Source organism: Rhinolophus sinicus, linkage group LG12 (assembly GCF_036562045.2).
Source record: "Rhinolophus sinicus isolate RSC01 linkage group LG12, ASM3656204v1, whole genome shotgun sequence".
Classification (NCBI taxonomy): Eukaryota; Metazoa; Chordata; class Mammalia; order Chiroptera; family Rhinolophidae; genus Rhinolophus; species Rhinolophus sinicus.
In genome coordinates this window covers 6745701-6761485 of record NC_133761.1, presented here as the reverse complement: position 1 = coordinate 6761485, position 15785 = coordinate 6745701, and the positions used below count along the sequence as shown (strand labels likewise).

The window sequence follows — 15785 nt, the reverse complement described above, 5'->3', positions numbered from 1 at the left end:
ACAGCCCACGGGAATAGGGGCGTTCTCTTCCCTGAGCTCCATTTTAGAAGCCTGACGTTTGTGTAGATTTGTAAGATCTGATTACAGCTGTCCCTTGGCTTTCCTGTAGTCACCTGTTACTATAAGCAGGTGATTATATAGGGCAAGAGAAAAAAAGTTCTGAGAATATAGTGTTCGAGTTTCCCATTAAATTTCATTTTCTTCCCTTTTAAAATTTCACGTCTTGCTTCTCTCTCTCTCCTCTGCACTTCCCTTCTATTCGCATTGATTTTTGCCACTCAGTGACCCCTGTTCTGCCCCATACCTCTCTTTTCCTTTTTGTTCTTATCCTAGGCTTCAACTTGATGCTTCTGCAACCCATCAGCCTTTGTATGTGAACCTAGAGATTCTTTTGTGATGTTCTTTGTGAAGGAGGCTATTATGTATTCCTCGTTTAGAGTTTGACGAGACCTTGGGAGTTGGCCTGTTTGGAGGGTAAAAGCGAGTCAGCAGTGATGACTGTGCTATTTTGTAGCGCGTCTATTAATGTCATTATGTTGGATAATTTATATGATTATGAAGGAAGAACAAAGAATACAGTGTGTTAGGTTAGCTCAGGAATAGCCACATGCAGGAGATAAAATATTCCGACCTGAAACTAGAGCAAAGCAATATGTAGTGATTTGTCACAGTTGAGTATGTGTTAGTTCTATACAACCAGCCTTCACAGAACCTGAGTGATTTCTGTAGGATGGATGCAAAGCGCAGAGTCTGTCACTGAAATGCTGCTGTGGTTGGGCGGATAAGGCATTAATTCAAGTGTCTGTAGCACAGGGCCCAGTAAATGATTGAAGGGGGATAATGTTTGAAGGGCGATAAGGGAAGGTCAGTCATAACTGATAGCAAATTTTTATAGCTAGAAGAAAAATGGGTAAGTAGAAATAATTGGAGTAATATTAAGATTTTTAAGGAAGTCATATAATATTCAACCAATCTTCGAAAGATAAGAATGTTTATAGTGGGGAGGACGTAACGAAGGGCAGGTAGTAAGGTGTTTCCAGTAAGGGTTTCTGTTTGTAGAAATGCGTGGAAGGCAGATATGCCAAAGCATGCGCAGAGTTGGAGAACAGGTACACGTGACTTGAACACTATGTAAATTAGGGAGCAGTTGAAGTTACTGCTGTCAAGACCTGACTCGAGAACCCAGAGTGCCTTTCCAGTTCAAGAAGCAGTAGGTAGGATTGTTGGGGGCATGATGTGGTTGGTTAGTGTGTTAAGAAGCTTATAACACGATGGTGGCATGTAGGGAAAATTGTAGGAAGGCCTACCACCAGTCAGGATGGACTGGGTCTGTGGTTCTCAGCCAAGGGTGGTTTTGCCCATCCCAGGGAACATTTGCCAGTCCCAGAGACATTTTTACTTACCATCACGGGCAGGCAGAGGTGGGCTAGGCCTACTGCATCTAATGGTAGAAGCTAGGGATGCTGCTAAACATCCTGCAATGCACGGAACGGTCCCCACAGTAAGAATTATCTGGCCCAAAATGTCAGTGATGCCAGGGCTTAGAAACGCTGGCTGTTATGTTGTGCTCACCAGCGCAGGTTCTCGGTGGCCTAAAACAGGAACGGCTTATTTGGTGCTCAGACTAACTGGGCAGAACTTGTATCATCCATATCTGGAATCCAAACTGATGGAACTGCTCCTCTGTGGAACATTGCTCATTCTTTATTGGCCACATAGTCCCTCTTACTCACAGAGAGGCCAGGACTTGCTGTCCTACCATGTACCCAAGAAGAGGGTAAACGACCAAGTACAGTTTACAGCATCTGTTGCCACCCCTAAGGCTACCTGAGAGTGGAGGAGGACTCACCAAGAGAGAAACCGGTTCCTTTATGCTGGCCGCCTTCTGGGTCTTCATTCTTTACCCTTCGCTAGAATAAAATCCCAGTATGTACACAATGGGATTAGAAAGGGGGAGTGTTGCCAGATCATGAAGTGACTGCTTCACGAAATTTAGAAATCTGAGAACGCAGTGCTTTGTGTATTTAGAAAGAGCAAAAAAGGACAAGTTGTTGTAATTTTCTCACATTTTTTGAAATCTGAAATATGTAGAGCGTATAAGTGACATACCATTTCTAACTAGCATGTAATGGAGAAAACATTTTATTTTAGATGAAGACCGGCTTTCTAGAAGAAAAAGTATTGTGGACACCGTATCCATCCAGGTGGACATTTTATCCAACAGTGTTCCTTCCGATGACGTGGTACGTTGCCGCACGTTTATGGCAGTGTTCTGTCTTGAGATAGACATCAATTTAACAGAATTCTCGCCCCTCCACAGTTTCAAATAGCAAATGCAACTGTAAATTTCCCCAAGTCGACAGAATTGTTCATAGAAATTAATCTGATTTAGTCTTGAACTTACTTATAATTTATTTTACTGAACGCTTGTCAGCTATCTATAAAGACATAAATTTAACGTGTGATGCTATCGTTAGATTTCACATTGTAATTTAGTGTGATAAAAGGAAACGTAAAACATATTCAAATAAGATTTTTGTGTGAGAAATGTACATAAGGCCTGTTACTAAATTTGGAGGACCTCGAGATCTTATTTTTAAAGATTTATGAAACATAAATTTCGAGAATAAATAGAATTATATGCTGTAATGTGAAGGCAAATGCTCACAACTTTTAGAAAGTTTCAAAACTTCATCTATGAGGGAAAACTTTTTTTTATCATTTTAGGTAGTAAATATAATGAATTTAATGCAGATTCAGCTGTGTCTTTCACCTGTGTACTCTAAGGACTGTGATTTATTTGAAACAGCATAGATTTAATGCTCTCCTCTTATTTCAATAGAGCACAAGCGTGTACCCTCCTGAGTATAGGAAGAAAAAGCAGCCCGTACTCTCTAGGACTCACTCCACACAAATCACCAGAGAATTTTTTGATAGTCAAGTAAAAATGCCGAAATACCAGCATGTCAAGTCAGCCTCCTCGTGATTTATTCATTGTTTGCCTTCCTAGGTATTTCATTATTCTCATTTGGTGCGATATAAATAATTAAAAGAATATCTACCTAAGTAAAGAGGAAGGAAGTTGTCTGACTTCGTGCTTTCTCAGCCTCCTCACTCCTCCTCCCTCCCGATTCTGCTCAGTTAATTTGTCTTCAGGAATTAAAATTATTTGGTGGCCAGGGTACATCGACTAACTTATAGTATCTTCCTTGCTATTCAACTCATTATGTAGAATTAATCAGTTTTATTGAGAAATTAACAGTAGAGCATCAACAGTAGTTGAAGAGGCTTTTAGTGTTCATTTTGAAACTGAGAGCGTTAAGGTTGGTTTAAAGTTTCTTGCCAATTTAAGGCTCAAGAAAAATCATCTTTCCAAAATTCACCACCTCAAAGCCATTGTAATTTCTATACTCATTATTGGTAAGCAGGGTATCTTGCTAGCTCTCTCTTTTAATGATTGTGAATTTTGTGCTGTTACCTTTTGAGGGAATAAATTCATCTAAAGCCTTAGTTTATATACTTTATTTTGTCAAGAGTGCAGTATATTTTATTGACTGGTATTATTCCATTCTCCTCTTGTTAATAATTTTTATTTATTTTAAAGCACTTCAAACTATTGCAAAGAATCAGTCTATTTTAATAAAATGAACTGAAAAGACACTTGCATAAAGACAATGTAGGAGGGTGATTGTTGAACATGAACTTTACATTAAAAGTCCATTAATGCATTTGTTAACTTGTTAAAGATCCTGTTTTTCTCTTTGCTATAAGTCCTAAGTCAGGTGTGCCTTACACTGAGCATTTGAAAATTTAAGTAAATAGTTTAGTATAAGATTTCCTTGAGCACGTTGGACTTTCAAACCCATTTCCCATTTCCAAATTAGGAATTATTGTTCTGATACCAGAAGACAGAATAACATTACCTTCTAGGCTAGAACTAATTAATTTCATGGTATGAACAGGAAAAATTCACAGTTAGATATTCACCAGTTAATGGAGACGAAATATCAAACTATGAATAAGTATATTAGCTAACAATCAGATAAAAAAATTGCTCATTTCAAAAACATTACTCTTGTATTTGATCAAAATTAATTGAAACTTTACATACATAATCCCAGTCTTCAGAAATATCTGATACCTGTTTTTAGAGCTTATAACTTAAAAAGTCAGAAGATCGTTTAGATGGAGATCAAACTTGTGTATTCCCTAGACCCAACTCAAATTGTTACTACAGTCTGTTAAAATACCTGGTCCACTTGAGGTACGTCAGGAACAACATTTGTGGTTCAAACCTTCGCCCACTGGGAATCACTTAGTGAACTTTTTCTAAAAATCGCCCTGTCTACATATGAAGATAACTAACTTAAGGTATTCAAGGAGATGAATGGCTGACATAGAATAGAGGCGTCTGCCTCCTGAGATAAAATGGTCACCTTGACTAACAGAGGCACACACTGTGGGTGAGCCTTTGACTTCTGGTGCTCTCTGAGCGTCATAGGTGTGATTGAGGTGCATAATGGATGTGAGTGAAATCTGAAATCACCACGCAGTTCTTCTCTCTGAAAGGTGATAGTCAGTGTTTGTTCATTTGGGGGAAGAGATGGGAGGTTATGTACATCCAGTTTTGAATACATACTAAATTTTTCTTTGTACAAAATTAAGTCACTGAAAAGGCTGAAAAGGATAGTTGTTTGTTCTAGGACAAATAACAGGTCTTTGTTTTACACGTATGTACACTTGCCTTTTTCCCAAATATAGCTGAAGGAACCTGCATTTATGTGCTAACGAAACAGTAATTCTAGCATCAAGTCAATATTAGTCAGAAGCTGTTATGCTGTCAAATCACTAAAGTATCAGTGGAAGTAACGTAGCAGCTAGTCTGATTGGAGAAAGAGGAAGAGCAGATTTGATGCAGGCCCAAGGATGTTGTGCAGTCGAGGTTAGAGTCCTACATCCACGAATAAGGCCAAAGTCATAAGGAGGAAAGGAATGTTGAAACTCTAGGATGGTGCCTTGCACCATTTCTCCAGAACTCCGACACGACCAGTGTTTCCTCTAGAGTTGGAACAGTTCTAGTTTAGTCGAGCACTGAATTGCAGTAGGTGGCTTGTGTCTAACAGCCACACTGTATGAAAAAGATGAATCATTAAATACTAATGTAAAGCAATCGGTCTTTTTAAAAAAAAAATAGGATTCACAAAAAGGAATCTTAGGAAACAAGATTGAAGCCAAATTATAGAAATTCGGTAGTGTCATTATCAGAGCTTTGCTTTCATAAAGTGAATACCAGGAGTGTGACTAGGCTGAACTGGAAAGAAGAGACTGGAGGTAGAGAGGCCGGCGAGGCGATCCTTATAATAGCCTGCACTGAGGTCACAAGGGCCCAGAGTCGTCAGGCTGGAGATGAGGCAGGGGCAGGAGGGCAGGAGCAGCCTGTTCTAAAGGCAGCATGGGGAGGACCCGCAGGGGACTGAGAGTGGTTTAGCGAAGGGAGGTTAAAAAAGGAAAGGACGAGCCCGTTGACGTGGTGGTTTGATGCTGGGAGACTGTATCATAACTCTCTGAATTAAAGAGAACAAGAACAAACAGGGGTGAAGAGTTATTAGGTAACGCACTTTATTTAGCTTTTCACTTATCCAGATTGGACAGGTAATAAGTAATAATTATATGTAACAAGAATATCGGCCTTCTGTCTTTCCCAGTGGTCTTTCTCATGCACTACAGTTGTTTCTCAAAAGTCTCAAAGCTCTTAATCAGTTATAAAAACAACAGTGGAGTTTTTCACTGACGTACTAGATTGTTAGTAGATACAAACAATTAACCAGCCAGAGCCTAATCTTGTGTATCTGCTCCAAATATCTAGAACAAAGCAACGGAAGACTCCCAAGTTTAATCTGACTTCAACTAGAAATGTGAACCCTCAGTAGAAAAGCTGAGGTAGTGGAACCCTTGCTGCTTGATTTCCAGCTCAAGCCTTTGTATTGCAGAGAAGCTAAGGTGCAAAGCATGAAGTCTTGCTTTCGTTAGTCTTGCTGCCCTAGACTTAGCAAAAGAAGCTCATGAGCTAAAATTAGGGATGACCAGAGTCCCAGGCAAGTACTCATGTATCATTTCTTAATTTTTATTCAGAGATGCTGTAGTAACTGGGTATGTTATTCCTACCTTGTACATATCTCAAAGCAAGAGAGAGGGCTGCAAACGCCAAGTGAAAGGGTATTTCTGGAGAATAAGACTTGGTGGTTGACCTTAGAAGATCCACAGTGTGATTATTTTAAGCTGTTGATTAACTGTTGAACACTTCCCAAAGTAGTGATTGTTTTAAACCATTTTAAGTTTTAGATTATTTCATTTTTGATGTGTAAACTGTATGTGGTGCCAAAATTATAGAGGCTATCGAGTACTTAGTTTTCTTTTGTTACATGGCTGAAACTATATTTATGTGTAGTCTCTGCCTTGCATATTTCCCAGCGTTGTTCACTTAGGAAGCATAGTTCCCCCGGAGGGACTCAACTCTTGTTGCACGTGACATGACTGGTAGGTGACTGAGTTCTGTAGCTCAGTCGTGTTGGGTCGCTTAGAGGATGCTAATTCTGCCAGCCTAAGTAAGGGTAGCCTGTAGATTGTTTGGGAGCCACTGCAGTAGGCCATTGTCACAACCAATGAAAACACAGAATATTGGACACTGTGGAGTATGATCACAAATCAAGCCAACACAAAGAAGAAAAAAATGTGTAAAAATTCTTCAGATGACTTGTAACTGGGTGAAAGTGTTCTTAACTCTGTATTTTACTTCACATCACTTTTTTCTAGGTTAGTAACACTGAAGAAATCACCTTTGAAGCATTAAAGAAGGCAATTGGTGAGATTTTTGTACTTGTTAACTCTCCTGTTTTTCTCCATTGTCTTAGTACTTGTTTAGATGCCACGTAAATAGAAGCAGCATGACAGAACACACACATAGTGTTGATTTCTGTATGAATGTGTAACTGATTTATTGAGCTACATTCTATTTCTGTATGAATATGTAATTGATTTATTTAGCTACATTCTATAGGCTTTTACAATTATCCTGTCTTGTCACAGATACTTCTTTTCCTTGATATAGACTGACTTTCTGGAGTTATGCGAGCAAATCACAGTGTATTTCAATGCCATCCTATTGGGTGGCCAGCATGCAGGCTGCATGAACTTATGAGAAATAGTCAGTGTATTTCCTAGGAGATGTGGAGATGAAAATTCTGAGAAAACTAAACTGAGTGATTTTTAACAGGTATAATGGGGTGTGTGTGTGATGGGGTAGGAGAAGAGAGCCGGCCAAGATTATCAGCAGGCATGATGGAGTGTCACGTTAATCCTTACTGTTTTATCAATGAAAACACGGAGGCAGAGAAATTAACAAATTCTGCTGAGCTCACATGGCTAGGAAGTAAACACTGGAGCCACAGTTCTTACCCAGGTCGGACTGTGTAGTCTTCACTTCTCTTTGTATAAAATATTAATCTGATTTTTTTCTCCTTACGCCTTTATGGAAATAAATTTTACCTTACTTACTTTGTCTCTTTTCTATTTTAAAATGGTTCTTTCAATTAAGTATTAATTACTACTAGAGTAATGATGTCCTGATCCCAATTCATTTCTAATTGGTAAAGCAATTTAGGGTGGAAATTGGCTCTCATGTTTTCAGGGATATTACAGTAAGAAAATCATTATCAAAGGACGTGAAGCACTCCAGCACCCATTGTACATGAAACAAAATCTGACCCCTTTTGGCTTAATCCATTAGAGGATTGTTTTTCCCTTACTGTAATGTAATAGCGAATTTGCCAAAATAAAATTAAGTGAATTTAGTAAGCAATTTTTGAATGCCCATTATGTGCAAGATACTTTGAGACATTTAAAGATTAATAAGACGTGTTGAGGAATGTACAGTCTGGGGCATTGGTTCTTACAGTATGTCTGTGGGCCCCTGGAGGCCCTGGAGCAGACGCCTTCAAGGATCCATGAAGTCAAAAGGATTTTCTTCCTAATCCTAAAACACCGTTAGCCCCTCTGATTAACACGAACGAGGGCAGAGGCATCAAACCACCCTACAGGTCATCATATTCTCTAGCATCACAACCCGCAGTTATTTTAAAAGCAAAATTTACCTAAGAATGCCCTTGGTGAGTTAGTATACATTATTAATTTTATTCATCTCAACCCATGAGTACATGTGTCTTTGGGAAGTACATATAAACACTTCTTTGATTGCCTTGATTTGCAAGCTGAAATCGTTGTTTTTTACAAGAAGCACCATTTTTACTTAAAAAAAAAAAAAAGACTGACAAAAACTGTAGTATTTGGCATACATTTTCTGGAAAATAAATGAAGTGAGGCTGTCGCTTCAAGAGAACAAAACAAAACACACTGACAGTATTTACTTGCAGTGATAAAATTAGCACTTTTGAACAAAATTAGAATTTTGAAACAGTCTGCCACTGTGAGTTTGACAGCTCCCCAGTATTTAAAGACGTTTTTTAATGAGATCAGTGGTAATAACTAACGTGTGTGATTTTTTAAAAAATGTTTTATAATGAAATGTGTCTATGTTTAGAGGCTCTGCGTAAGTCAGTGGACCAATATTCCAAATGACCATTGCATGATGTTACAAAATCATGCGTGAGTAAAGATCTATTCAAAGTGTAAAATAGATCAGTAGATTTTAACATAACCAATCATAAAAGGTTTATCAGTAAAGTTTTAAATTCCATATTGCAACTAACTTTTAAGAAACTACCACTTTCTGAGTTTTGCTGTGGGGTCCAAGAAGAAATATCCACAATTCTGTGAAAAGACTATTAAAATACTCTTTCCTTTATCAATCCCTGTCTGTGCAGGCCTGGGTTTTCTTTATATACTTTCCCCAAAATAACATTCTGCAGTGGGTCGAACACATTTGCAGATAGAATCCAGCTGCCTTCGATTAAGCCACAATTAAAGAGACTGGCAAACTTATAAAACAATGCCACTCTCTTCACTAATTTTGCTTGTTTTGGAAAATATAGTTATTTTTTTCATTAAGCATGTTATTTATGTTAGCATACTATGGTATCATTGTTTTTAAATGAATTAATAAATATCTTCAAAGTTTCTCAAGTTAAGGTACTAATACAGAAAATATCAATAGATATAACATACATTTAAAAGGCTATTTGGTTTTCTCAATAATTTTTAAGAGTGTCAAGGAGTCTTAAAACCAAAATTCAGGAAGTGCTGGATTAATAATGCATGGAAAGCAAACATGCTGCCTGCAGGCCAAATTTAGGTGGAAGTATAGTTTTCATAAATTGAATTTGAATCCTTAAGACCTGATTGGCTTGGCTTGCCCCAGTCCCTTATTTCCTACTGCTTTACCTGACCTGATTGAACCATTTCTGTGTCCTGCCTGGGCCCTGGCACATGGGAGCCTGTGCCCCTGGTCTAGTGAACAGTAGAGAGGTGGTCATAATTATTATAGTCATTCAGAAGGACACAAATTCTTCCACTTCGTTAATAATTTCAAAGGAAAAAAAATATAATGCTTATTTCCACTTCTTAACACTAGCTAATTGTCACTTACAGTCTAGGCAGCTTTGCATAAGGGACCTGGGACTAGTGCATTTCATCCTGTGACATTCTCAACCAGGAGAAATGAAACCCTGAGGGGTCCCTGCGTTGTTGCAGTAGACCATCAATAGAGAAGCCACAGATTAGCCTTCTTTTCATGTTCTTACGCAAACAGTTCTGTTATCAGTAGCTCAAAACAGAGACATTTATCATTTTACTATCTCGCAAACTTTAGCTAGAGCACGCATCATCTTAAGATTAAAAAATCCCTTTTCAAATTGTGGAAAATCAATGGAAAAGACTAAGCCAGTGTGGTTCCAAAGGACGCTCTCTGTTACGCCCTTCAGTGCCAACGTTTAGCAGCCTTTTAGTGTAGCTCCTTGTCTGTGCAAGGGCCTGGTGACTAATAGAACAGTCCTCCTTCAGGAAGGGCCTGGAAGTTGTTGGACTTGTAGGAAGTTATGCTGTGCTGATAAGAGAGAGAGGTAGTCTGTGAAAAGCGGTCTTGTGTAGTTTTAACCCTTAGATAAAAACAAAAAAACTTTTTACATATGTGCTTTCTAGCCTTAACTAAGACATTTCAAGGATGTTATGTTTGTTGCTTTTTTTCTTATAAAAGTAGTCCTATGAATTACCTTTGTTTTTGGTTTAGAGATCATTTGCTCTTACGGTCTTTGGCAAGGTTCTCTGAAATTCTGTATTCCTTTTAACGGGTCTTCATACACATTTCTATAGACACCAATGGAATGGAAGAACAGGAGAAGGAGAAGAGACGGCTCGTGATAGAGAAATTCCAGAAAGCGCCTTTTGAAGAAATAGCAGCACAGTGTGAATCCAAAGTAAGTGAACAGATGGTGAAGGGGGTGGGCGTGGAGTGCGATTTGGTGGAAACTTTCTTGGTAATCGGTTGGTTGGTAGGTTCTGAGCTTCAGGCAAGTGAGCAGAACACAACGCCCTGCATCAGATAGGGACCGGAAACTTGGAAGGTACAGCTGTGAAGCCTCAGCCGTTTCTTTGTGTAATATAAGCTGCTGGAAACAGCACGTCCCAAACTACATGTTAGTGATATTGTTGCTTTGGTCATTTTTTGCAGTGGTTTTCAGTGATTTTGTTGTGGGTATTTTGTTTTGTGTGTCTATCGGTTTGTTTTTACCATCGACACTAGGAAAGGAATGAGAGAGAAACTTTATATTAAATTCCAGTATGAGGCAGATTAAACTCAAACATGAAAGCATTCTGTACCGTTGGCTTCATAGATACAGTGATGCTTTGTCTTTAAATTGCATTCACGTTACTACATATGGGTATTTGGGAAATACATCCGTTCTTAACATTTTTTTTCTCCTTCATAGGCAAATTTGCTTCATGATAGACTTGCTCAAATATTGGAACTCACCATCCGGTAAGGGTTTTCTTACTGCACTAGCAATAAAATGATGACAAAATAGAGACTGTTAGACCCCTATAAATCTGTGGCTGGTTATAAGTAATTGTGCTTTTCATTGAAGGTAAACACAGGTCATGAAGGTCTTAGTTACTTAGGTCTTTGTCTTAGTCACTCGTTTCCTAGGTACAGTCTGATACCATTTCTCGTATAGGTGTCTTCCAGTTTTTCTAGCTCTCCTTTTTAGATCATTCATTTGTTCTGAGTGATTCTACAAGGACATCTGGGAAATTTGGAAGACTTGCATTCTAATGATATGTTTAACCAGGTAATTTCTCATACTTAACCATTTTGACCTGCAAAAGCTGCAGTTTTTGATGGTTCAACCTCATGGTTCTTTCCAGGGCAGTCGCAATTCGGCTGTGCAGACGGCTGTCTTGAATTATTAAACTTCCCTTGAGCTTTCCTAAATCATACCCACTTGAGTCCCGTTCTGAGTTGTTTTATGCTCTAAAGTATACGGTATCTAACACATTTTAGCTATTCTGTGTCTGTCAGTTATTAAGTAATGAAGCGCATGAGACAGGGATTGGCAGACTCCAGTTCCATCTAAGAAAAGCAGGCTTCTGTTCTCCGTGTGGAAGCTTTCCTTTGTGTGAGGCGGCAGAGTGCAGAGTGCAGGAGCCGTAGATGGAAGCCATGCTTTTGGGATTCTTTTCTACATCAGCTCTGTCTTTTATACTTTTAACTCGATTATGAAAAAGTTTTGTTTCAACCCCAGTGTCCTATAAATAGAAGAGGCAGGTGCATACTCTTTCTCGTCCACTTCCTTTTTTATTTCAGCCTTTCTTCTGCCTTCATAAGCAAAGAATGTTTTTCATCAGTCTCACACCTTACTCTAGGCCTTTCCCGAACATTCCTGCCGCCCCTCCACCTCCCGCCTGCGTAAATGAAGAATCACTTATTTACAAAATTTCCGAACAGAGACTCAGACTAAACTAAGCAATGCGATGTACGTTAGGTTCAGAGAAAGCTGCTGGGTGTGGGCATTTACTTCTTTGATGCTTATTCGTTATAACAGGAAGTGTCTACTGTGTACTTGCTCTGATGCTGCTGCTTAAATGTGGTATTTTTCCTAATCCTCACCATAGCCCTGAAAAGTTAGGGAGATGCTATTTTGCTTTTCATTTTCCAGGGAAAGACACTGAAGCTTAGAGAAGTAAAGTAACTTGCTGAAGGCAGGTCATCCAGCTAGCTAGTGAGTGGAAAAATCAAAGCTCGAATTCCTAACCCATGTTCTCTTAAAGTGAATATTTCAGGGGACTGCCACGGCATGTGTAGCCATGCCATCATACTGTAGACTTAGCATTTTAGAGTAAGTGTTCGGACTCATTCTGTTTTGGTGGTATCGCATCTACTACCACTAGTTAGCGTCTGTTGAATATTTACTTGTAATAGTTATTTATTGAACACTTACGGTATTTTAGGCGCTGTGCAAAGAGCATTAGTTCATTTAATATTTACAATAGACCTTAAAAATGAGTAATGATTATTTTTATTCTACAGGTGTAGAAACAGAGGCACATGGAAATTAAGGAACTTACCCAAGGTCACGTGGTTAGGAAGTAGCCATTCTGGATAGGTTACATGGCACAGAGGAATTAGACAGACTTCTTGGTGCCCCTTCAGTGTTCAGTTCTTGTTGGATATATTTCCTCTTGTTAATTTGCCTCACTCTAACCACCAGCCAGCGCAGTTTGTATTTTCGAGAAAAGAAACAAAACAAGCAATCTTATACTTCAGTCTCCATCATTGTTTCATTCACTTAGTACAATTTAAAAAAAAAATTACAGGAAATCAAAGAAGCAGGAAAATACAGTAGAATAAGCAGCTGCACAGACGATCCAATTAATGGAATTAGTAGATGAGGACCTTAACAAACATACACACACAACCCACCATCCCAAATAATGTAAAGGAAAAGACACGTGTATTTTAAGAGAGAAATGGAAACTCTGAAAAAGAACCAAATGGTGGTTCAAGAATTGAATAATACCGGAAAGAAAAAAATTTCATTGCACGGCCTTAACAGTATATTGGACCTTATGGAAGAACTTGCATACATTGCTCACGAGAGTTTTCAATGGTACAAACACTTTGTAAAACTTGAGCCGTTAAAGTTAAACATGTACCTGTTCTTGATCCTGTAATCCCACTTTTCAGTTGTATATCAGGAAAATATAAGACAACCAGCTGGAATAACTTAATTGAGAACCGTTTACAGTTAGATAATTATATTTATACATAATTCATGGAAATCCATTGCTAAGTGAATTACATTCATGACATGACTCTAACATACTAACAAACTCAGAGAACTATATGACTTATATGAAATAACCACAAGTCTGAAATATACATAAGAATACTTAAATAAATGGAAAACTCACACCTTGTTATTGAATAGGAAGTTAGTGTCTTACATACGTAAGTTCTCTGCATAGTAATTTATAGTTTTACTCAAAATCTTCACAATTATTATTATTTTTACCTCTGAACAAATGATGCTAAAGGACAGCGTGGAAGAATCCACATATAAAGCAGTCAGGAAAATGCTGTGGAAGGAAAAAGCAAGGGAAAAAGAACAAATGTTGACTCACTCTTGTTTGGTCAACTGCTAAAGACTGTCCACCCGCAAAGGAGGGACAGAAGGAGGACTCTCCACTTCTTTTACCAAAATAGAAAATTTTAACTGTTTAGAAAAATACATATAAATACTAGAATTTATACGAGAATATTTTTTGTAATCTTGATTTGGGGAAAGTTTTCCTTAGCATAACATGAAAACTAGAAATCATAAGAAATGAGTTGAGTTTTTGTAAGGTTTTTAAGCGTTTGGCAAAAAACAAAACAACAACAAAACCCTAACGTTGAGAATTAAATAATGAATTGTGGAAAAGCATTTGTATCATATGACAAAAGATTAATTTCCTAAATCGATAAGAAAAAAGCATCTGAGTAGAAATATAGGCAATGGACTCAAATAGACAATTCATTTTAAAAGAAACATAAAATGGATATTAAATCTACAAAGATATTTAGCATCAATGGTATCCAAAAATTGAAAATAAGAATGAATTCTCATTTGCTTGTCAGATTGGCAAAGATTTAAAACACAAAAAGATTGATTATATCCAAGATTTATAATGGTATTAGAAAATAGGTACACTCAAATGTTAAATTACTGGTATTCTGGCAATGTGGTCCAAAGTCAAAATTGTAAGTACACTTTGATCCAGAAATTCTGTTGGTAAGACTATAAATCAACAAGAGAGGATAAAATTACGTATATGTAAGACCAGGGAGCATTATATATAATTTTGAAAAATCGAAATGAATCCACTGAATTAAATCAATTATGATATATCTATAAAATGAAATACTATGCTGTCATCAAAAAAAGAATAATATGTATATATGAAAGATTTTTTACAAGTGAAACAGCAAGCTTACAAGAATGGGTATATATTATAAACCCGTTACAAAAAATTGTGTATATAAATTCAAAGGAAAATGTCTGGTTTAGACTTAAAAACAACTCGATACCGCCATGATTTATTTTCCGTGCATCCATCTAGCTAGCTGTCCAGTAACATACATCACGTGGATCCCTGCAATGAAGGCATCGCATTCAGCTGTTGGCAGGTAGTCATTAGAATGCTTTGTGGAATGAACAGCTTTTCAATACACCTGTTGACAACGCCTCCTTCCTCTTTTCCAGCCCTCCTCCCAGTCCGTCGGGAACACTGACCATTACTTCTGGGCATGCCCAGTACCAGTCTGTCCCGGTCTATGAGATGAAGTTCCCAGACCTTTGTGTGTACTGAGTGCTCAGCAAGACTCAGCATAGGATTTCACAGCCTACAAATGAAGGTCAGGCCGTGTTCAGGGTGTGCTTAGTTTGTTGTAACTACTTCTTGAAAATAACGAGGGCACTTAACCTTGAACCAAATGCTTGGCATACCGAATGAGAAATTGTGAAACTGTATTTGATTTGAAGATAGATTTATGCCACGTTAATTTCATTTGAGGTTCCTGTTGGCTTTTAAAGGTGAACATGTGTTGGTCTTGCATTATTTCATTGTTAAACAGTATATTTTAAACTTTTCACAAACATGTAATTTTTTTAAAAAAATGAAGCTTTATAAGGGTTGAAGATGTTTGAAGTATGTGCTGTATTTCTACACATCTACACAAGTGCTTAGAAGTAAACTTGCTTTTGATGCTGGTTATCTGCAAAAGCAAAAACACACAAATATATTCTAACCCTGGGGCTGCAAAACTGCTCTGGCTTTTTCTGTGTTTTTGACGTTGTGATGGCATCTGTGTGTTTATGTACCGTGATAGTATGTGATAGGCAGTCAGCTTGTTATGGTGACAGTTGCTGAATGATAGTCCTAGAGTGTGACCCTACAGTCGCCATACTGTAAAGTGTCTGGTCCTTGTAATACTGTATTTTCTGCCGAGAGTTTGGCCGTTCTTCTTAGGAGGCCTGGAGCTTACTCTCGGAACACCGAACTGTGCAATATTTTTTACGTCATGAGATGTATTGGTCTACAGACTACGCTTTGAATTTATAGTAGTATTTTGCTGTGGCTCCATTAATTAAATGAGCTATATATTTAGTATAGAAAAAGAAAAGACATTTAAAACAGCGAGTAGTTCACCTGTGAAGACTGTACATTTTGATTTTTATTAAGAACATGTTAATTTACCTTTTTATACTCTACATTGTCTTAAATCCTCACAGTCA

The 15785-nt window shown here is 37.9% G+C and overlaps 1 protein-coding gene across 2 annotated transcripts in view; it reads left to right on the top strand.

Moving 5' to 3' along the window:
• Positions 1-15156, top strand: part of EFR3A (EFR3 homolog A) — a 79519-nt gene extending 64363 nt beyond the window's left edge. For both annotated transcript variants that reach the window (XM_019723947.2, XM_019723956.2), the window contains exons 19-23: positions 2152-2243; positions 6814-6862; positions 10324-10427; positions 10941-10990; positions 14754-15156. In XM_019723947.2, the coding sequence (XP_019579506.2) occupies positions 2152-2243; positions 6814-6862; positions 10324-10427; positions 10941-10990; positions 14754-14859 (401 nt within the window). In that variant the 3' untranslated portion in view covers positions 14860-15156. The remainder of the gene's footprint in view (positions 1-2151; positions 2244-6813; positions 6863-10323; positions 10428-10940; positions 10991-14753) is intronic.
• Positions 15157-15785: the final 629 nt, after the last annotated feature.